Source organism: Culex quinquefasciatus, chromosome 3 (genome assembly GCF_015732765.1).
Source record: "Culex quinquefasciatus strain JHB chromosome 3, VPISU_Cqui_1.0_pri_paternal, whole genome shotgun sequence".
NCBI lineage: Eukaryota > Metazoa > Arthropoda > Insecta > Diptera > Culicidae > Culex > Culex quinquefasciatus.
The window spans coordinates 171,300,620-171,324,256 of record NC_051863.1 but is presented as its reverse complement, the minus strand read 5'-3'; the positions used below and the strand labels follow the sequence as shown (position 1 = coordinate 171,324,256).

General features: G+C 35.8%; 1 protein-coding gene across 3 annotated transcripts in view; it reads left to right on the top strand.

The window, feature by feature from the left end:
• LOC6044069 (opsin, ultraviolet-sensitive) overlaps positions 1-18,233 on the top strand; it is a 219,143-nt gene extending 200,910 nt beyond the window's left edge. For 2 of the 3 annotated variants that reach the window (XM_038260125.1, XM_038260124.1), the window contains exons 5-6: positions 16,183-16,313; positions 16,376-18,233. In XM_038260125.1, the coding sequence (XP_038116053.1) occupies positions 16,183-16,313; positions 16,376-17,313 (1,069 nt within the window). In that variant the 3' untranslated portion in view covers positions 17,314-18,233. The remainder of the gene's footprint in view (positions 1-16,182; positions 16,314-16,375) is intronic. The other variant, XM_038260127.1, reaches the window with a different exon arrangement.
• The last annotated feature ends 5,404 nt before the right edge of the window (positions 18,234-23,637 follow it).

Below are 23,637 nucleotides of genomic sequence, written 5' to 3'. Positions count from 1 at the left end.
ATTATCCGAAGATTTTAACTAGAACTTCAGAGTCCGGAACAAAAAATAGCGATTTTTATACATTTATTAACGCAAATTCAAGCTCAGAGATGTCTAAAACGTTGAATTAGAGTGGTTCATAGCCTGTTACATAACCGAATTTTTTTTTTTCAATATTTTAAGTTCGAAATGTTTGAGCATTTTTAGGGTCATATTTGATTTCAAAATAATACAACGACAAAAACTAATTTTCGTGATTCGACTACCTATCTGATGACTCGATAATCCGGAATACATTTTTTGTGAGGTCTTTGGAAAACTGAGTTTGGAATGTAGACAACCTAGTTGTTGTTTATTTACATTTCCAGTTGCAGTTTTGACCCAACTAGACTTTCGCACTTTAAAATTGCGATTGACAGCTTTAATTCAAATAAGATTTTCCTTATTGCGAGATAATATTACGTTTTTCCTCTAACACGGTGTAAAAATCAACAAGTTGAACTGAAATTCTACGTCGATTTGGCTGTCACTTGGCTGACAACAGGAAAAAATTTGTTTTGCGATTGTCATGCGACCATTTTCCTGTGGCCGTATCAACGCACATGAACTCAGAATGATTGACGGCCGCAGTAATACTTTGGCTAACTTTGATATTTTTAAAAGAAATTTTAAATTTTCCAAGCCAGTTTGACAAATAGCAATTGTGCGCAATAGTGCAGTACAGTCCTGACTCGATTATACGAAGCCGCGATCATCTGAAGTTTCGATTATCTGAAATTCGATTATCCGATTGATTTTTTTTTATTTTCTTACTTTTGACATCTAATTCGAGTTCTAACGACCCCATTTTTGTCAAAATTTAATATTAGATTGTATTTTAAATTACAAAATGATTTTTTCAATATTTCTGTACCGCCATCTTGGATTTAAAATGTCTAAATTAGGCTTGACAATAAAAAATTGGACAATGAAACAAATATTTTTTCCGTTAATCGATTATCCGAAGTTCAATTTTTCCGAGGCCTTCGGATAATCGAGTCTGGACTGTATTTTAATGCGAAGTCCTAGTTAATGGACATTGCGCGATATAAACTTGAATATTGTCTTCTATTTTCTTTCTATAATTTCGTCAGTAAAATCTCACTTCAAGGGATTTTACTAGAAATTTCAATACAAGAAAAAAAAACCCACTTGATGACATCATCATTGCAAACCATGTTCTCCCTTACTGATTCTACTGCCAGCACCACCACCATCTCAAAAACCTCGGTTAAAACTAAAACAACAAACGAGGAAAAGCTAGCAAACATAAACAAAAACAACCGGCGTAATTTCGCAGATGCCGAGTTTTTCTCTCTCTCTCTCTCTCTTTCGTATATTCCGGGAAAACTGGCGGCGCTGACGTCGCTGATTCGAGGGAAAACTTATTTTGGGGAGTTCGTTACCGAAAATAAGGTGTTACGCAAACGGCCATCAATATTTAAGGCTGCTGGGTACAAGGTCAGGTGTACGGGGGAAGAAATCGTTTATTCATTTTTCCATTTTCTTTTTTGGCCAGAAAAAAATACTTTTTTATCCCGAGACACCGCATATGTGCGCAATTGTTGCTTCGAATAATAGCACAGAAATCCATTAGGATAATTTCACACATCAGTCAGAGGTATTTTTTTTGTTGGTGGCAAGAAAAAACACGAAATGTTGATTCTATTTGACAGCCGGGGAATGTTATGAAATTGCGTTCAATTAGTGGGTTAATCAGATAACACAAATTCCCCCCGGCATGAAAATTCCTGTATTTTTCATCGCACCACTACTGAACATGTGAGTTCGAGCATGTGTGCCGGCCGGCACGACCAAAGCTCACGCACACTATCCCATTCGTCGCATACTAATCAATGAACTGGCGACTGCTAGTCGCTTTGCAAAATGACGTCATAGAACTAGTATAAAAACCACGAGAGGTTCATTCGGAACTTCAGTCTCGTTCAGGATGTAGCACAGTGAGTTCAACCCATTCGCAGCCGTCTTGGACTGGAGCACTCCGGTGGACCCGTCATCGCCAACCTCCAATAATTCGTCATTGTCCACGGCGGCGTAGTAGGCTTGGGCCACCACACCGCCTGCTGGGATGACGTCCGAGTGCAACGCCTGCACCGACATCTACGAGAAGCGGAAACTGTGAACCTTTCGAGCAAGACCTGCTGGGATCCGCGAACGTGCGCAGCCAACGTGGAACCGGAATTTGTCGACGAAAATTACTGAAGTCATCAACCCGATGAGCATGCTGCTGTGACGACAACGCAGAACCCGGAAGTGCGTCCCGCCCTCAAGGTGGCCATTCCTGCGACGTAGTAGATTCGAGTGCCGTTCCTCGATGAAGTATCAAACAAGTTCAACACTCTGCCTGAGCCCCGCCCCGGTGGCTCGCGGAACCCCCCGCTTCGTTTCGCTTCCGGGCGATACAAGCAAAAACCAACGAGAATTTTATTCTCAAACCAACTTCCTTTTCTAAGGAATCAACTCGATCCCGCAAGGGATTCAACACACCAGAACCGTTCTTCGAGCGAGTCGAGCCTGGCTCCTCGTGCGAAGGACAACCCTCTCTCCGGGCCTGGTCCGGTTGGCGGCACCATGACCTCCCTGGAAGACGTCCAGTTAAAGAGCTCGGTCTGCCCCAAGCTCCACGGCTACCGCGAACCGGATGTAGCACCCTTCCTAGCATAGAACAATAGTAACATGATTTCCCAATGGAGATCATGTTACTATTGTTCGCCGCTAGGAAGTGTGCTACATTAGCGTTTCCGGAAACCTGTGTTGAGCGATGGACGCAGTGCTGGCTGAACCGGAAGTGACCAGGAGTGAGAAGAAAGCAACGTGGGTGCAGTTCACGGGACTGGGAACGGAGGGAACCCCTAGGATATAAGCAACGTTCGGCGCGTTTCGGCGAGTCGAGAAAAAAAATTGTCAAAGCAAAAAACAACCCACAAAAAGCCAGTGTTGAGCCAACCCGCTCCGCTGGAACCAAAAAAATCGTAAAAATCAGGACAAATAAATTCAACCCGAGTGAATACCAAAAAAAATTATTAATTAATTTCTGAATTGAATATCACCAATCCTTTATCCAAAAACGTTACTTGATTCTATCTAAGGTGGTTGGTGCCTTCCACACATTTAGAGGGAAGATCTATCCAAAATAGACACAAAATATTTCCATTATCCATGACTCATTATTCATTTTTCACAGAAATGTTCTAGGGTACGATATCCATTAGTGGACCCCTTTCCTATAGTGAACCCTCTGAAGGGTTTTTGATGAAAAATTCAATAAAATCACAATTTCAAGCGTGTTGTTGCCTACAAATCATTTATTTGGCATGTTCAGTATCATTTAAATCAATTTTGACTGATATTGAATTGTCCTTTTTACCAAAATAAGTGTTTTGAGTTCGACATCTGAAATCAGCCATGGCCATAAGCATTTTCACAACAACAACATTTTTTGACTGATTATTTAACTTCAGCAATTCGAAATAATGTAATTTTAAGAAACTTTACTAAAATAAAGCAAACAATTGCTCATTTTCAAGCAAAAATTAGGGGGGTCCAATATAGGACAACGAAAATATAAACATTTCCAAAAGTGGACCCCTGTTAATTAAACCTTCAAAATGAAGAAAACGTGTATTTAAACAAAAGTTTCTCTTAAGCATACAATAAATGCTTATTGTTATCAACCTAAACGCATATTTTTTTCTATTATGAATATAAATATAGCTGTTTCATGTTAAAAGTACCAAAAATGCTGAAGCCGTAAAAAAATTATAATTAATCAAAACTATAGTCAACTGTACTTAACTGAAGCATCATAATTACAGTTTGAAATGATATTTAAATAATAATAATTCAAGAACAAAACATTTTTTTAAATAAACATGCGTGGTTTTATCACCAACTGTTAACAAATCTATTGTTTAGTTTTGGTCAACCATTGATGTAATTAATATGAAAAAAATGCTTTTTTTATTATTTTTATGTTTACAGTGATTTTTGAAACGTTTTCTCTGATATTTTTCGGAAATAAATTTGTTAAAATGTCAGTTAGGTTTTTTTTTGTTGTTTAAAGCCAATTTTGCTAACAAAACATATTTGTTTATGATGAAAAGTGTGCAAAATCCATCTTTTATTCATTATATCTATCATTAGACCTACACCATGCATCAAAACATTAAATATCGGTTAAATTTGGTATAAAAATTACAGTTTGCCTATAGTGAACCCGGGTCCACAATCCGAAATGAGAGTCCACTATAGGAAATGAGGGTCCATAACAGGAAAAATAAAACTTTTTTTACAAATGGCTATGACGGGTCTACGAGGTCAAATTAATAAGTTCATTTTTCGAGTGATTTTATAGCCTTTCCTCACCAAGGTGAGGAAGGCAAAACCATTTCTGATCACTTTTTTTTCATTTTCATGCAGAAACCGCGAAGTTAATTTTTCAAAATTGATTTAAAAATCCATTTTAAACTCTTTGTGGTCGTACAAAGGGTCATTGTACTCAGAAAAATAAGCTTTATCGCTGTAAACAATGATATCAGCAATCTAAGTTTCATTTAAGAACCCAATTAAAAAAAGTGATCAGAAATGGTTTATAGTCGTGTTTTCACCGTTGAACACACAAATTTACATAGGGCTTTAGAACCCAATTTACCCACATGTTTGATATACCGTCATCAGGGGTGACATTTGGTCTGGGGTGAGATTGGTTCATAGAAATTTCAGCATTTTTGAATGACCCAATCCTACCTCCCAGAACCAATGTCACCCCTGATGACTGTGCCCTTGCCCTATCATAAATGCTAATCGAAATAGAATCAATAATGGAAGTCATTATATTAAAAAATATTTTAGTACTTTGTAACATTTTCAAAAAAAAAAAACATTCTTGAGCAAAGAACTTATTAAATGCATCAGATAATATGGAAAATTACTTGGAACCTGGAAAAGCTTAATATAAAAAATTAACTCAGAGATCCAAAAGATATGTTTTCCTCTTATATTATTAAAATAAGATTTGCGTGCCCAAAACCAGCAACCTCTGGATTGTGAGTCCAGTGCGCGGTCCGATTGATCCACACGGGCGGGGGAACAAATTTCTAAACCATTTATAAAACACACTTTTTGGGCAATTTTTTGTTTTGATCGTGTTCCCTAAAAATCATGTTGAACTTCAAATATCCTCAATGTGAAATATTTTTTGCTCTTATTCATAGCTCAAAAATTTCCTTTTTATCCATGTCCAAAAACGACTTTTGTGTAGTTTATTTTAGAATGTTACAATCTTGCCAAAGACACTATCATTGATCAGAAACTCGTTTCTCATGCTACAGATTTTCCAATATTTAGATTACTGTCAGATTTGTTTGGAACCTTGTTCGGAACCGCACAAATATTGAGCAAAAATAATATGATAGATAGACTAAATTAAGAAAAACTGTTCTGCAAAACTCAGGGTTCCAAATCAGACGAAAAAGTATTTACTACTCATTAGTTCTCGGTCATTACTCAACCAGTCCAGACGATTTCTATTTCTAGTGGTTTGTACATTTTTTTTACTGAACTCAAAACTTGGAAGAACTCGATTTGATTAATCCCTCTAACTTCTGAGATTGAAAACAACTTTTGAGCTCTCCAATGTTCAAGACACATTCGTATGAATTGCTGGAAAAATGAATCGTCTCGATTGGTAGTGAAAGGACCAAGCCAAGAACCAGCCAGTTAAAGCTACCATTCTAACTAATTTTACTAATTTTGAGGCATCGGCGTATGTGTAAGTAAAACATGTTCTGGGTGATCCAGTAGTTATTAACAGATATTGATACTGTTTCGATAACAGAGTTTGATTTGCGATGCCCTTCCGTCGGATCGCAAGGTTTTTTTTTTCGCGTTCGTCGTCGGTGTGCAACAATAACAAAACCTTATCATACAATTTCAGCTCGATAAACATCGTAACTCGTCGTTCGCTTCGTTAATCAGTACTCCACTAAATATCAATCATGTAAAACTCATAAAAACAGCTCAATCAAAAAGTACACTGTTAAATTCTTCATCATTTAATTACAAATAATTTTGGTTCTATCTTTCCACAGCCGGCTGTCTAAGATTAAACCATTTCAATTAAAAGTTAACAGCCGATAAACGGGAAATGTCTCATCCGCAACATCCGACTGCTTGCCTTGAGAATAAAAGATAATACCTTTCAGCAAACACTATAATTTTGGGACGCATCATCATCTTCTATGATGAATCCTGACCAAACACCCTATCCTACTAACAAGTTTTCAGGTTTCTGGCGCTCGTGGGGTGTAAGCACAGAGTAAATCAGCTGCCCTAGTAGCAACCTGCGCTAACTAACATTCCCGTCCCTTAAAATCGAGATCTACAAACTGACATGGCGGGCGCCGTTGGTGGCCAATGACTGTTACCTATTCGCAACTGATCTTGTTTTGGCAATCATGGTGTTTTATCTTTTCAGCGCATTCATACATGCTGTTGATAAGGGAAACACCACTAGATCGTCGAAGCATATAATCAGTAGTGCTGAAAGGATATTACGGTTCTGTTCAGCAACGGAGGGGCAACCATGGGTGATCTCTCATGCTCATGCTCATGCTCATGATATTGATACTGTTTCGATAACATATACTGAATAAAATTAAGAAGGAAAAATTGGATGGATCACGACAAAATTTGTATATAACTTACTGAGATCCAGGTTCAGAAAAATATAAAACTCACTTATATTATCAAAATTATTATTATGGTTGAACAATTGCCTATAAAATCAACAAAATACATGAGACCTGGCCTAAAAATAACACTTTTGAGCAACTCTCTACGAAATCGGCCGATTTCGACCATTTTTATTTTTTGTATTTTTTTATTTGACTCAAACTTTGTGGGGGCCTTCCCTATGACCAAATAAGCTATTTTGTGTCATTGGTTTACCCATACAAGTCTCCATACAATTTTGGCTGCTGTCCATACAAAAATGGTATGTAAATATTCAAACAGCTGTAACTTTTGAGTGAATTTTCTGATCAATTTGGTGTCTTCGGCAAAGTTGTAGGTATTGTTGATTGCAGATTTTTTTATCAACTTTTTTTTCACTAAAACTCAATTTCCCAAAATACGTATTTTTTGATTTTCGAGATTTTTTGATATGTTTTAGGGGACTAAAATCCGCAACTTTTGAGCTATCTAGAAACATGGTCAAAAAATCTGCCGCCAAGTTATGAATTTTTGAAAAATAGTGATTTTTGGAAAAAAAAATCCAAATTTCAAGCAAAAACAAATTTGAAGTTATTTTTTAATGCAAAATTGAATTTGCAATCGAAAACTACTCTACAATTTTTTTGATAAAGGGCTTCGTTTTCAAGATACAGCCAACGAAAGTTTGACTTTAGCAAAATATTTACAGTTTTTTGATTTTTAAAAATAGTGACCATGAGCGACCATCTCTAAAAATATTTTTTTTTGAAAAGTTCAGAAAATTTGCTATAAAATTGTCTAAGAGACATTGAAGATTGGACCTCGGGTTGCTGAGATACAGCCGCTTTAAGAAAAAGAAACACGAAAATTGAAGTTTTATAAGTCTCACCAAAACAACCCACCATTTTCTAATGACGATATCTCAGCAACTAATGGTCCGATTTTCAATGTTAAAATATGAAACATTCGTGAAATTTTCCGATCTTTTCGAAAAAAATATTTTGAAAAAAAATAAATCAAGACTGACATTTTAAATGAGCGTAATATTCATTGTTTGGCCCTTATAAATATGTATTTTGGGAAATTGAGTTTTAGTGAAAAAAAGTTGATAAAAAAATCTGCAAAATTTTTTTCCGTGTACCTATTTTTTTCTCAATTGTCCTCAACAATACCTACAACTTTGCCGAAGACACCAAATTGATCAGAAAATTCACTCAAAAGTTACAGCTGTTTGAATATTTACATACCATTTTTGTATGGACAGCAGCCAAAATTGTATGGAGACTTGTATGGGTGAACCAATGACACAAAATAGCTTATTTGGTCACAGGGAAGGCCCCCACAAAGTTTGAGCCAAATCAAAAAATACAAATAAAATCCATTTCCGGTTTTGGTAGAGAATTGCTCTCATAATAGATTCCCATATCCTGATGAAATATTTACTACTGATTTTATAATGGAAAAAAAAATCTTTAAACAGTTAAACCACTGTAATCCCCAATATCTCAGTACAGTCTCTGTAATCTTAACAAAACAATCAACACTCGAAATCTTGACTGAGCAGGGTACCTTCAAGGAATGATAATTAGATGAAAAGACTAAAGCTTGTCTAAATTAATTGAATAGCGCCTCATAATTGGATCTGCAGCGCAAAAACCGAAAAGGATCCACAAAAAAGCCACAGCCGGGAAAATCCCACAGCAACCATCGAGTCAATTAGTCTGAAAATTGCTCCTGCTGGTTGGATCCCCTAACTTTAACGGGTAATCATCCAGTTTGCCATTACGTGGTAAACATCTTAAAGACAATTTAAAGTGGAAGAATTTATAAATTGGCTTACGACTTGCGTTATGTTTTTGAACGCAAGCGGCTTTGCCATTAAAAAAAGAGAGATGCTTATGAAGAGAAAAGAAGCATCTTTCACAACAATTCATGTCAGTTTGCTCAAAAAAATTACGGGCCGAAGAAAAGGCACCAGCTGCAAAGTATTATTAAAGCTTTTTTTTTTTGTTGCTTAATAGGGCAGATTTTGTTGCACGAAAAGTAAAAATATTACGTAACCACAGTTTTTCTTCACCCCTGACAAATTAAAGCTTGAGATGTTTGTTTGCCTTTTTCTTGCTCCTGGTGGACAGGAAACAAGTTTTCTTTTCTGGGGTTGTTTTCACTACTGGGACTATGTAAATTATTTTTTTCCTTTGATGTAAACTGCTCGTGCCAGAGAATAAATTAGCACTATCTTGTTTTGTTTTGCTTGACAAACAGCATTTATTCAATCATTGTTATCGTTTTATAACTGTTTGAAAGCTCTCTCCCATCGTCGAAACATCAATAATTGAATGAATAATTCATCGTTTGCGTGCTATCTTGTGATACGTTTTCACTTTTTACAGCAGACATGCCACAAGATTGCACTCAAACTACGAAATGGTAAAATAAATTTGAGTGATTTCTTTTTTTTTTTTTTTGTATTTGTCATAGTTTCCATTTGTTTTCTTGAATTTTAAAATCACGTTTGACTGCATTTAACCACTAAAAAATCAATTTACCGGAAATATTATTCTAGAGTTCATCTGAAAACACATATTTCGAGCAGTATACGGAACTGACCTACCTTCTCTGAAGTCTATTGTTAAAGATGTTTTAGTATACTAGACCGGCAAAGAAGGTCACATCAAAAAATATGAAACTGCAAACATAGAACCCTTTGGCATCTGCTGGAACTGGTTAATTATGCCAAAAGTTAATTAGTTGCTCGGCAACCGTACGATCCGCACAACAGCATAGACTTTTCCTGTGGCTGATTAAGTCCCAAAGTCGCCCTTTTCCATAATTTGCGGATTAGTTAGATTGTAGAATATATTGCATAAAGTGACTGATTGACATTTTTTAGCTTGAAATCACGGGATTTCTCGGAGCACTGGATTGTGAATTATCACGGGAAATTCAGAAAACTATGAAACAATGTTTGCCTTTATAATAATTTTTAAGCATCAAAACAATGTTAATATTCTATTGTTCCTAATAAAAGGGTATATCAACAAGATTTAAACAAACAATGCATCGATTATCAAGCTGAATATCAATTAAATCTTTTGTGTGTAAGTTGGAAAGCCATGTAACAATTTATTATTTTCCTTTCTGTTAGTAATTTTTGAAAAAAAAAATCATCAAAACATGTTCTTTGTATGTTTGTTTAACTGTCTGTCAATAAAAACGCTAGAATTTATTCCTGAAAATGACTTTCATTACTTGAAATCATAACCGTAAATGTTGCCTACCTTGGAATAAAAAAACACAGTGTTTGCTGGATTTATAATTCAAGTCAAATTGCTTTTCCCCCTTCTTTGAGGACACAAAAATGATCGAACAAAAGCCATTACTTAAGAATGAGTGCTTTGCTGTGGCAAGCAAACGAGTTAAAAAGGTTTCAGCTCAAAACTTTGAAACTTATGTTTCGAATGCTCTCCGTTTACTTCGAGCAAGGTGTAACACCTAGAGCGTCTAATTTCCCGTCCCGGGAATTCCTGAAATTTCCCGGGAAAAAATATTTCCCCTTTCATTAAAGCAGAAGTATATGTTTTTCTAACTTCTTGGCACATTTTTTTTAATTTACAAAAAAATAATAATGGAAAGACTCAATTTTATTTTATTCAATTCAATTTACTTTTGTTATTGAACTTATCAGGTCGTCTGAAATTTTCAAATCAAGGTTTATTTAAGGTAATATTAATATCTGAAGCTTTCGCAACTCTGATCTTGTTTAATTGTTAGGCAACAAAAAATACGATAATTAAGAATGACAATATACCATTATAATTCTGGTTAATTTTTAAATGAAAATTGTTGTCATATCATTTGTAAATTAGGTACCGTAAAACGGGGTGACTTTGATAGCTGGGGTGACTTTGATAGGTTTGCGATTTTTCCGCAAAATTAAGAGTACCATTAAAATACGTAAGGAATGGTTCAGAAACATACTGACTGCGGTAGAGAAGTGTTCAAAGTACCTCAAGAAGAACTTTTCATAAATTTTTGAAAGGTTTATAAAGTTAGTTAACTATAGTTAAGAAAATGTTGATAAAAGTCATTATTTTAAACTTCTCAAAGTGTCATGATTTTCTCAATGATCATGATTTTAAATCGGAAAACGGAATGAATTTTCGGATTCTTTGGACAATTTTCCACTAGGAGAAGGTTAAATAAGTTTGTAAATAATAAATAATATGTGTTTTAGAAACACAATTTAAAAAAATCTTCAAATTTATAGACAAATTCAGTTGATCAAATTTCATGTAAAATGTGAAAACTTGTGATTCGTGCTTCGAATCCAGTATAAATGCAATATAAATCGATAATTTTTTAAACAAAACAAATTTTAACAAATTTCAGGCAAAATCCGACTTTTTAACAATTTTACCTGAAATTTATATGTATTTTGTTAAAAAGCTTAGAAACTTAGTTAACTAACATAAACATTGATTTTTTTTTTCTTACAAACTATATTAGCTACATTAGTAATGATACATATAACGTACGAATAAAGTTTGAACATCTTATATATGATTTTAACAAGAAAAACTTTGACTATCAAAGTCACCCCGGAATTAAAACTAAGAATTTTTATCGTAACTATTTTTCTAAACACTATTGAAAAAACTTTATTTCCAAAATAGTGCATGGACTTTGTGTGGCCTACACCTCAGTACACGTTTTAAAAATAAGAATCTTGAGAAAAACCTTACCTGTTGGAAAATATTCTAAAAACAAATTGAAATCCTATCAAAGTCACCCCGGTTTACGGTACCCTTTGCCGCCAAGCTCAACATATTTTTTATGATTATGTTTTCCATGGCCAAATTGTATAAATGAGAAAATATCATTTATCGCCTCATTATGTGCAAGAAGAATTTGGATAATTTGTTTAAAACTGTTAGAGGAATAACAGTATAAAGTTAAGAATTTATATACCACTTGAGCTACCAAGGGCGTAAGAAGTTTAAATATGAATCACCCAACTTCTTTTTTGATATGAAAATTGGGTTAACCGACGACGTTTATTTTAACAGTATCATTAAACAAATATTAATAAACATCTTCGTATTATATGAAAATGTGTCCAAAAATGCAAACATATTTCCAAATCTCACTCCAAATATTTAAAAACTTTGAATTGTGAATTCCTAAAAATTATATTTCTAGTGATTTTTAGATTTTTAATGTAAATTCAATGCCTATCGTTTTATTCGTGAGCTAATGAGCTGAGATAAAAATTTGCCAACAAAACCATGCTTCCTTCATTTTTTTTTGTTTCATTTCAACTCATTGTCGCAATATTATTCTTTATAATATTCTCTCAAAATTTAAAAGCGATTGTATGGTTTAGCAACATGGATTCACTTTACTCGCTGTACAAACACTGTGAATAGGAAAATAATACGTAACAAAAAGTACTAATGATTATTTTTTGATATTTTGTACGAATTGAAAGATAGTCTACATATTGATATTTTTTATATTTTCTTTATTTTTTTTAACAAGCGATTAACGGTGCACATCAACCAAAGCTTTTGCACCAAGATTTTTGGTACAGACATTTTAGTATCTTGAAAACTACGGGAACTATCGATATAATTTTTGATTCATCCCCTAAAGTAAAGGTTACCAAATAATTTACAACAAAGTTTGACTATTTTTACAATCACATTTTTGCAGGATTGGGTCCGTAAGTTTGACAATTTTGGTATAAGAAGACAACAACTTCCTTGGTTGTTGTGTATTAATTGACTCTCGCACTTAATAAATTTAAAATTTCCTTGGAATTTCCGGGATTTCCCTGGAAATTTGCTAACCCCGGGAAATAGGACGCTCTAGCTAACACCTTTACCACCGGAATGTTTAGTCGCCAGGAAAGCAGAAGAGAAAAAAAAACAATTATAATTATTGGTAACACCTGAAGAAACTGTTGCGTAAAGAGCGAACCGATTGTAGTTTCTCTTCCAGTTGACGGGGTTGGCCTTTCGGGTTGTTTTCATAGCAGGTTAAAGTGGCACCATTAGGTTGAGATGCTGGTCAAGTTAAAATTAAAGATGACTTTTTGGGGAATAAAGCGGACAACTGATAACAGCAGCGATTGCATCGATTATCTTTTTCCTAAAATTAAAAATAAATTTATATGCAATTTCCAAGATTTTTATATAGACTCTGTTTTTTGAGTGATAATTTAGAAAAAGCCAACCATAATTTATATTACTTTTTGTATGTCATTTGTATGTCAGAGTTATTGAATCAAAAAAATGCCGCAGACAAACTTCACTCAACACCAGACGTTTGCGTTTGATTATTTTGAAAATTTGCAATTTTCTACGAAATCGGAAAAATCACTCAAAATTTACAGCTGCATGAATATTTACGTACCATTTTTGTATGGAAAGCAGCCAAAATTGTATGGAGAATTGTATGGGTGAACTAATGACACGAAATAGCTTCTTTGGTCATAGGAAAGACCCCCACAAAGTTTGAGCCAAATAAAAAAATATTCGCAATTCGCAATTTTCAGTGTAAGAACGGGCCTTGACCGATCTTATGCACTAGGTTCCCGACGAACACGCACTGCCCTTACACCTACATCTCACCCTTGCTCTGAGTCAGTACGAGCAGCACGCTAGAACACGCTTTGAGTGTTCGTGCCAGGCATGCACACCTTCTTTTCCGGTTACGCATTTTAACTCGGCCGGGGGTGGTACATTACGTAGGGTTTGATGTAAGTATAAGCGCCTAACCAATTAAAGTGTGCCTAACAACTTTCATTAAAGCAAAAACTGTTATATTTTTAGTTTGAATTCAAAAACTAATTGTTATTTACTGTGTATTGTTTTCTCCTGAAATCTTCCCTATTGTTGAGTCGTGTTAATATGTTGCTATTTCTTCTGTCGCGGTGTTTTGTTACAATATTTTGGTCCTAAGCATTTTAAAAAAGTTTTTCAAAAGTATAATAGTAATATTTGTGTTAATCCTTTAATCATTCCATAAATTGAGTAAGGGCTCGAATCTCACTTGCAAGGTGAAGTTTCAAAACAATGGACAGTGAAGGAAATATACTATGTAACGAATCAATAATAAAAGAAAGATAATAATTTATGAAGTAGATAAAGAAATCAACAATAGTTAATAAATAGAGGTAACAAACAAGCTTAGATTTATTGAGGGCAACTTACAGGGAAGATGAGAAATTATTCAAATAGATAAATAAAGAAAGGCACAAAATTGACATCGCTGCCAAATTAAGGGAAAGAAGATAGTTTGTTACAGCAGCATCAATTGGTAGAATAGAGTGAAAAAGCGTTGAAAAATAAGAGAATCAAATAAGTAAAATCGAAATCAAATGGAGGATAGTAAACAGAAGCCGCGTTAGCAAATCAGTGAAACAAAATAAACAGAAGATAGGTGGTAGCTGAGAATGAAGAGAAGAGAAACCCCGTTGTGCGATGTTTCAGGTACATCCACAGCAGTTGACTCAACATACTGCGAATCAAAACAATACCGTCTACAATCACAAATTACTTCCCTATCCCACATTGACGCGCCCCTTTCTTTTAGCCGCCTCTACTCTGACCCTCGCTGGTCAAAGGTTTACGAGTCGTTTCCACAGGCCACCAGCTAGGTTACACCTTGTCATCATGATGACTAAACCAAGCCAACGTGGAGGTAAGAAAATAGGACACTTGCAAGGAACCAGAGCCATGCTGTTTTGTCCAAACAGCACTACGGATGTAGTTGGGCTCCTCCCGGGATGTTCCTCGCCTGGGTGTTCTCAACCGACGAGTATCATCAGTATCATGCACCCTTGGCCTGCAAAGTTTGAGCCAAATAAAAAAATACAAATAAAATCCATTTCCGGTTTTGGTAGAGAATTGCTCAAATTCGATCAATTTCGAAATCTTTTTGAAGCGTTAATTTAATGATGAGATTAGCCCGTGCCACCCACCCAAATTCCAAACTGAAAAAAGATTTCAGGAAAAACTCTGACGAAGCAAATTATCTTAATTATTCATAATCCCAATCTGCCAACAACGTCGACCAACAAAACGAGAGGTCAACCCCAAATTGGAAGCGAGATTGCTAATCATCCCTCCTTCCCCAACTCGGGTTAGTTTTTAATCTCCTGGAATGAAGTGCACACCCCCCTCCGCACCCTCCAAAGTGTAACGGAAAATTCAATGTCAACATCGATTTGTAGCTTCTCCAAACTGAACTGTAACACAGTCCAACAAGATTTTGTCTCTGAGACGAGTATATGTGTTCCTAGTAGAATTTTGCCTGCTGAATCCGAATCCGGGTCCAGAATTGCTCCAATTGGTCCCAATTTTGAGATACACCCGTTTGAAATGTTAGTTTAGGCCAAAATTAGCTACTTTGTTGACTATTTTACAAAAGAACTATTGAATAAACAACTAAACCAATACATGTATCTTAAAGTTCACGTTTTCCCCTTTCTGAAACATCCCTGGTATTTAAAATTTGATTGTTTCTACGCATATTTATAACCATTTTAAAATTATATTTTCAGTTGGTACTCATTCAAGTTTTTCCAACTTGCATGCAAGTCAAATTTTATTTTTAAAATGGCTATAAATATGCGTAAAAACAATCAAATTTTAAAAACCAGGGGTGTTTCAGAAAGGGGAAAACATGAACTTTAAGATACACGTATTGGTTTAGTTGTTTATTCAATAGTTCTTTTGTAAAATAGTCGACAAAGTAGCTAATTTTGGCCTAAACTAACATTTCAAACGGGTGTATCTCAAAATTGGGACCATTTGGAGCAATTCTGGACCCGGATTCGGATTCAGCAGGAAAAATTCTACTAGGAACACATATTCTCGTCTCAGAGACAAGAAATATTTGATTTTTTGTTGAACTGTGTAACCAAAGCTGCTGCAGTGAAGATTGCATTTTCCAGGACTCGATCTGATTACACAGTGTATTCATACACACACACACGGTAAAAAATCAACCTTACGGGACATTGACGGTAGAATTCCGGCATTGAATTGCAATGAACTTGAGACCGGGGAAATGCAATTCCGAGAGGTTTTCAACGGTGCCCTTCGAGTGGCTTTGGACGATAGCTGGATGGAGAGGCGGGACAGGATAACAACGGAACCGGAATAAATAAAACTTACCCGGCGTGCATCTATTATGCAGTCAGCTTTATTGGGTGCATCCTGACTTGGGTTATGATCGAAATTGAGCAGGGCTTCCGACTGACAGCCGGCATCGAGCCGGTGAATGCAATTTCCAGTTTCAATCAGGCTGCTTTCGTTAGACGTACTTTTCTGCTCGTTTGTGTACGGATTTGGAGGGATTACTTTTGGGGGGCTGATATTACTGAGTTCCTGGTATGATGAATTTTTCCATTGCCCGTTTCAGGTTCAAGTCTCTGCGGACACCCGCCAACTACTTGGTCATCAATCTGGCAGTAGCGGACTTCCTGATTATGCTGGAAGCACCCATATTCGTGTACAACAGCTACCACCTTGGACCAGCGTTTGGGAATACCCGTGAGTATTTTTTAGGATACAAGGTTAGAACATGAAAATTGATCAATACGTTTCTTTCGCAGTCTGCACGATTTACTCGTTGCTCGGGGCGATCGGTGGAACCGTGGCAATCATGACTCTCACGATGATCTCGGTCGATCGATACAACGTGGTGGTCTACCCGCTGAACCCGAACCGATCGACGACCCGGCTGAAGGTCATGCTCATGATCGTGTTCACGTGGATCTACGCACTGGTCTTTTCGTTGATGCCCGCGCTCGAGATCGGCCTTAGTCGGTACACTCCGGAGGGATTCCTGACGGCGTGCAGCTTCGACTATCTGGATCGAGGCTGGGACGCCCGGGTGTTTATGTTCATGTACTTCGTATTCGCTTGGGTGATCCCGTTCATAACCATCAGCTACTGCTACGTGGCGATTCTGCGGGTTGTCATCGGAGCCGGCAGCATCCAGTCGAGCAAGAACAAGAACAAACAAGAGGTCAAACTGGCCGGAGTGGTCATCGGCATCATTGGGCTGTGGTTCATCGCGTGGACTCCGTACGCCGTGGTGGCCATGCTCGGAGTGTTCGGATACGAACATCTGTTAACTCCGCTGGGATCGATGATTCCGGCGATCCTCGCCAAGACGGCATCCTGCATCGACCCGTATTTTTACGCAATGAATCATCCCCGTTTCCGCCAGGAACTGCGCAAAATGTTCGGCAAAGAACAGGAGATGAACCACTCGCAGTACCAAACGTCCCGCTATACTCGGAACGCCTCCCGGAACGACTCCGAGGCGGGTCCCAGCGAACGTGTCCAGCTTGGACGCGCTCCAGGTAAGGACGCAGACCCCATCCCCGCCGTATCCTCATCCGTCGCCCAACCCAACTACAGCCAAAACCTCGCCTCGAACCGTAAAGGAGGTCTTCAACGGGCTCAATCTTCCATTTCAGCGGCCGACGACACCTCCCTGTCCTGCTCGATCGATCTGACTGAAACCCAGCCAAACAACCACTAGGGCAGATGCCCAGCCCGGCAGTCCATACAGACCACCTGCTGGATGTCCGGGGACGAAGAGACTTACGACCTGTAAGTCCCGAAGGGGGAGGGGAGAGAATTTTTCGTGAAAAAGTGCCTTCTCGTGATAATATTTTAGGATACTGACTAGTTGTTTACTGCGCAATGATGGAAAAATCAAAACAAACGAATGTATGTGTAAATGTTTTCTCCAATTACACTAAAGGATCCATTTTTACATTAAGAATGTTGACGACTCGAGCGTTTCAAGAGGTTTATAACGTATATGTATAATAGATTTAAAATGTTTAACGAACTGTTCGGATAATGACCCCCTACGTCCTATCGTCCCCGACAATTCCCACGTCGTTCCATCTTTCATTCTGTTTAGGAAAGACAAAAGAACTGAAATGATGAGAATTCCAACAAAACTTGCATTAGTTCTATCGGTTAAAGAAAATTGTCCATTTTTATCATGATTTTCATTTGAACCATATTTAATTTCAAACAATAATTCAAAAATCATACAACGAAACTAAGGTTTATGTTCCAAGTAATGATTTACATACCGTAAAAAATCTTTTTATATAATACACCATTTCTACTTAATGTCGTGAATTATGTTACCTGTTCGATGCCAGGTGAGCAATTCTCTGAAATTTCAGTCATTCGATTTTTTTTTTTTTGTATTTTCTAATCCATCTGAAGCTTTTTTGGTGCCTTCGGTATGCCCAAAGACGCCATTTTACATAATTAGTTTGTCCATATAACTTATGAATCCAAGTTATGATCAATACTGATTATTCTAAAAACCGAAATACTAGTCGCACAAATTTTTTTATCTTCATTTTTCGATGCAAAATCGAATTTGCAATCAAAAATTACTTCAGTGAAATTTTTAAAAAGTGCACCGTTTTCAAGTTATAGCCATTTTTAAATAACTTTTTTGAAAAATGTCTCAGTTATTCATTTTTTTTTCTTCAAATTAGTGCACATTTTTGCCCACCTTTGAAAAAAATATTTTTGAAAAGCTGAGAAAATTCTCTATATTTTGCTTTTTTGAACATATGTTATACGACCCTCAGTTGCTAAGATATTGCCATGCAAAAATTATAAAAACAAGAAAATTAATGTTTTCCAAGTCTCACCCAAACAACCCACCATTTTCTAATGTCGATATCTCAGCAACTAATGGTCCGAATTTCAATGTTAAAATATGAACTATTCGTGGAATTTAGTTGCTGAGATATCGACTTTAGAAAATGGTGGGTTGTTTTGGGTGAGACTTAGAAAACATCAAATTTCCTGTTTAAAAACCTTTGCAAGGCAATATCTCAGCAGCTAAGGGTCATATCAACAAAGTTCACAGAAAAATGTAGAGATTTTTTTCAGCTTTTCAAAATATTTGTTTTCAAAAGTGGGCAAACATGGGCACTAATTTTAAAAAAGATGAAAAACATAAGACATTTAAAAAAAATACCTAAAAATTGCTATAACTTGAAAATTGTGCACTTTATCAAAATTTTATTTAAGTACTTTTTGATTGCAAATTAGATTTCGCATAGAAAAATAAAGTTGAAAAAATTTTGCGACCATTTTTTTTTTTTTTTTAATCACTATTGATTAAAAAGTTTATAACTCGGTCGGAGATTTTTTGCCAATTCTGGAAATTTTTGAAAAGTTGGCATTTTATGTTCCCCAAAACATATCAGAAAATGAAAAAAAATTAAAATAGTGTTTTTTTGCAAATCAAGTTTTAGTGACAAAAAATTTTTACGGTGTATCATTTTTTTCCAGTGTAGTCCGTATCCATACCTACAACTTTGCCGAAGACACCAAATCAATCAAAAAATTCCTTCAAAAGATACAGATTTTTGAATTTTTATTTATCATTTTTGAATGGCCAGCTGTCAAATTTGTATGGAAAATTATATGAACAAACTAATGATGCAAAATGGCTTCTTGGGGCATACCGAAGGCACCAAAAAAGTTTCAGCCGGATTAAAAAATACAAAAAAATAATTTAAATAGACCGATTTCGTAGAGAACTGCTCAGATGTTAGTGTTCTAGCATGATGAGCAAAATTTGCTGCAAATCAGGGTGACAATAAAAAAAACGATATCAGGGATACCCTCTGACTCGATTCCTTTATTAAGTATCTGTGCCAATTTTGAGCCAAATTGGTTATAGTTAAGAGGTCGCTTTTTATCGTTAAAGTTTATAAGGGGGAAATCTCAAAAATGTATGCAGAAAAACATCATTTCAGTATTTTTCTGCCAGGTGGTGCAGGTCTCGCTCAAAATTGTCCAAGTGTAAGATTCTTGTAGGAAATTCATTTCCCTAAAACTTTGCCCAAGAGTGCAAAACGATCCGAGTTGATCCTGATTTTTGATGTTTTTTTTTAAAGTAAAATGTATTTTTTATATACTTCCTATTTGGGTCATTCCATCGGAAGCGGAACAACATTTCAAAATAATATAAACCTTATATACTTTCATGTATATAAGCCAAATTCTTTTCATCGCATTGCTAATAACTCGTCAAGATCAACTCAGATCTTCTTGCACTCTTCGACAAAGTCGTAGGAATTTGAATTGGGCGAGACCTGCGCCACCTGCTGGCAAAATTATGAAGCGATGTTTTACCCCATACTCAGTAAAAAATAATGTAAATTTGGAAGCTTTAATTTTGGGAGGTTGAAAATTACCTCTTTTATGATGTAATTTTACCTCAATTTAGACTGAAAAAGTGGCATTACACCAGAAAAGTGGTAAAATTACACATTTCCAGAGGTTTTCTGACATAAAAGATGTATTCCTTCCCAGATGTAATATTACCATGATTTTTTTTTCTGTGTATATTTTCCCTCTTAATCTTAGCCGATTTGGCTCAAAATTGGCAAAGTTACTTACTATTGCCAAAAGGATCAAGCCAGGGGGTATCTCTAGAGATTTTCCAAAATTTTCCATTTTTCTTGTCAACCTAATGCACATCGAAATACCACCCTCATTTTTCAAACTTCAAAATTTATTGATAAAATTAATCGTACGTGTAATTCCGAAGACCGTCAAGTGAATGCGTTGTTATTATTTATGAATTTCTGTTGGCTTTTGGTAGATATTTGCATGAAAATGAAAATGCAGAGATTTTGATTATGTCTTGTATTACCATAACAATACCTATGTTATTCTGAACTTCTCTATTAGTATTCAATTTAAGATGAAACATAATCACCAAAACAACACCAAAGAGAACGTGAAAATCACAATTCATCTAGCATTTGTCATTAAAAATTTCAGATAAAGTATTTCAAAACCATTAAAATTTAATTCGAGTGCGCCTTTTGCGTCTCACAAAACTGTGGTAAAGCGTACTAAAATTCAAAAAAAAACATAACTCACAACACTTGATGTGCACATTCTAGCTTGTTAAACACAACGTTTCATAAACTCTCCCCACTTGTTCACCACAAACTGCACCCAAGACACAAACCCACCCCACCCACGCACGCTCGCAATCACACACACACACACACACCCACCAAAAGAAAAGCTTAAACATTGTCGACCGATGGATAGGAGAAAATTTTCGAGCAATCGAGACTGGTAAGCGTGTGAGGGTTAAAGTTTTCCCCCGTCCTGACGAAAAGCTTCCCCCGCGAACTCAGCTTTTTCCCCGGAAGCTGGAAGCGGAAGCTTTTCGCCTGCGTCGCGGGAAACTTGCAGAAGAAAAGTGCCTAAATTCGGAAAAGTCCCCACACAAAATGGGAACGTTCCAACCGTTCAACTACAATTGGTGAGGGTTTCAAGGTAAATAGAGAGAAAGTCGGAAAGCGTCTCCTTCCGCGCGGTGTTGTAGCACTAACTAGTTGTGAATGGACAATTTGTAGATATTAGCCTGTAAGTGGATTCCATTTTCCAGTTTTCCCAACGTTTGCCAAATTTCTGTCGAATGAAAAACAAAAAGCGAACCGCAAACATGTAAATCGAGCTTAGTAAAATAGATTTCAACGACAAATAAACCGAAACGGAAATCAAAATTCAAAGTGAAGATTGTATGAGCAAGAAACGGAAAGGAGGTACAAAGAGAAAGCAACAAAGTTTGAGGAAAAAACGTGATCGATAGAGGTAATAACGGAACGAGGTTAAGTTTTAACGATATATCCTTTGTTTGCATTTGTTACAAAACACGAAATCTTGTAATGTTAAACTGAACCAGTTCGATTTTCGATGTAACTGAGACAAACCAATATAATGATCAGATAAGTGTGTTAAAAAAGTTGCCAAAAAAAAACAGTCCCCGATGCCAAATCGAGCGAAAATCGAAAGCTACTTAAAACTAGTCACCAGCTCCACCCAGAGAGAGAGAGAGAGCGTGAGCACTCGGAGTATACGATTAAATGTGCGTATCTTGAAGACCATATCAAAAGAGCAAATATATTTTCGAAAGATTGAAATCGTTGAGTGATGGTTCTTTATTTTATCCGAAAAGCCATGATTAAGTCGTATCAAACTGAATTTTATAACCAAGCCAGTAAACACCTTCTTTTTATGTTTTCTTATAATTTATAGAAATAAATAAATTAATGATATTTTTATCACTTTATTTTTTAACTATTGAAAATGTCAAGTTTTGTCATTATCAAAAAGAAGTAAATTTCTTAAGAAGTATCATGACAAATGTTCACAAAAAAAACCGTTCATTTGTACATAGGGTATTTTAACCAATCCCTAATAAAACCGATAAGCATTTTTCAGAAGATATCCCTATTTTAAGCACTATCTCATAACTAATTGTACAGATCCATGAAATATGAACACTCTTGATCAGTTCGGAATATTGTTTTCATCAAATAATCGCTATTATGCTGAAAAATAGCCATTTGAAAAAACATCCAGTTATGGACCCCCTTTTCCTATAATGGACATAATCGGATTATGGACCCGGGACCACGGTAGGAAAATTGCTAATTTTATATATAATTTTAGATAGTTAAGATGGAATTATAAAATGTTGTTTGAGAAGATTTTTGGTAATTATTTGAACATTTGCTAGCTGAATTTTCCTGTTTCTTATAACGCTTGGAATACGTAAATAAAAACCATTTTTTCAAGAAAAAAATATATAAATGGATGTGTGACAAAAGGTCAAAGAACAAAACGTCAAAAGGACCAAAGGTCAAATGTGAACAAATGAAACAAATAAAAGCAATGATCACCTTCTTAAAAATATTTGAAAAAATATTGTAATATATACAGTGTTGCAAAAGAGTGATATAAAAGCTATCAATAGATTATCTCTGCACCAAAAATATCCGAGAGTATAGCGGCCGTCACTATAGCTTGTGAGATCTCTTCTTGTGTCTCGTGATTCCCAACGATGCCATTCTCTCTCTATCACTCCTTCCCTTTTCCTCGACTATGCGCTCACGGCTGAGTCTCTCAATCTCTCCGAAAACTACAATGAGAGAACGCGAGATGGCGATTAGGAGCCGACCACGCATGACGCCCCTTCAAACTGCGTTTGCAAAATTGTTTTTGTGGCGGCTTTTGTGGTTAAACGCTGTTGCGGTAGGATGTTCGTGGAAGCGAGAATGAGAGAGAAAAGGAAAATGTCAATTGCGAGTGGGTAAACACGAAAACGTGTTCGGCTATGTTCAGCGCTGAGAGTTTCAATGAAGAGAGAAGAGCAGTTGTATTTGATGCATGAATATTCAGGCGAGATAATTGTAGTTGCTGAGAGCTGATATTTTGATATTTTAACAACCCTGAATATATATATTACAAACAAATCCGATTTCTTTTTTGTGAGCTTATCCATCCTTTTAGTAATGATGTTTTTTTCCAAATTAACAGCACAACTTCCAAAACAATTTTTGAAAAGTTTTCCATTCCTTAAAGAAATATTAGTGTTTTTTGGTAATATTGTAAGTTATTCCATTCTTCCAAACATGAGCAGTTCTTTAAAAAGGCGACTTCTCAAATTTTGGGTTTAGTTCAAAAACAAACTTTTCTTGGTTGTTGTAATGTTTATGTGAGTTTTTCTTTCATTTTTTCAAACATTAGCATTTCTTTAAATAATCGATTTCTATTTTTTTAATATTTTTTTTCAATCAACTTGTTTATGACTGCCGCAATTTTTTTGAAATTTTGCTATTCTTTAAAAATGAGCGGTTCTTTAAAAAAAAGCTCAATCTAAACGCATATATTTTTCAATTATGAGTTTAAATAATATATTAAATATAGCTGTTTCCTGTTAAAAGTACCAAAAATGCTGAAGCCGTAAAAAATTATAATTAATCAAAACTATAGTCAATTACACTAA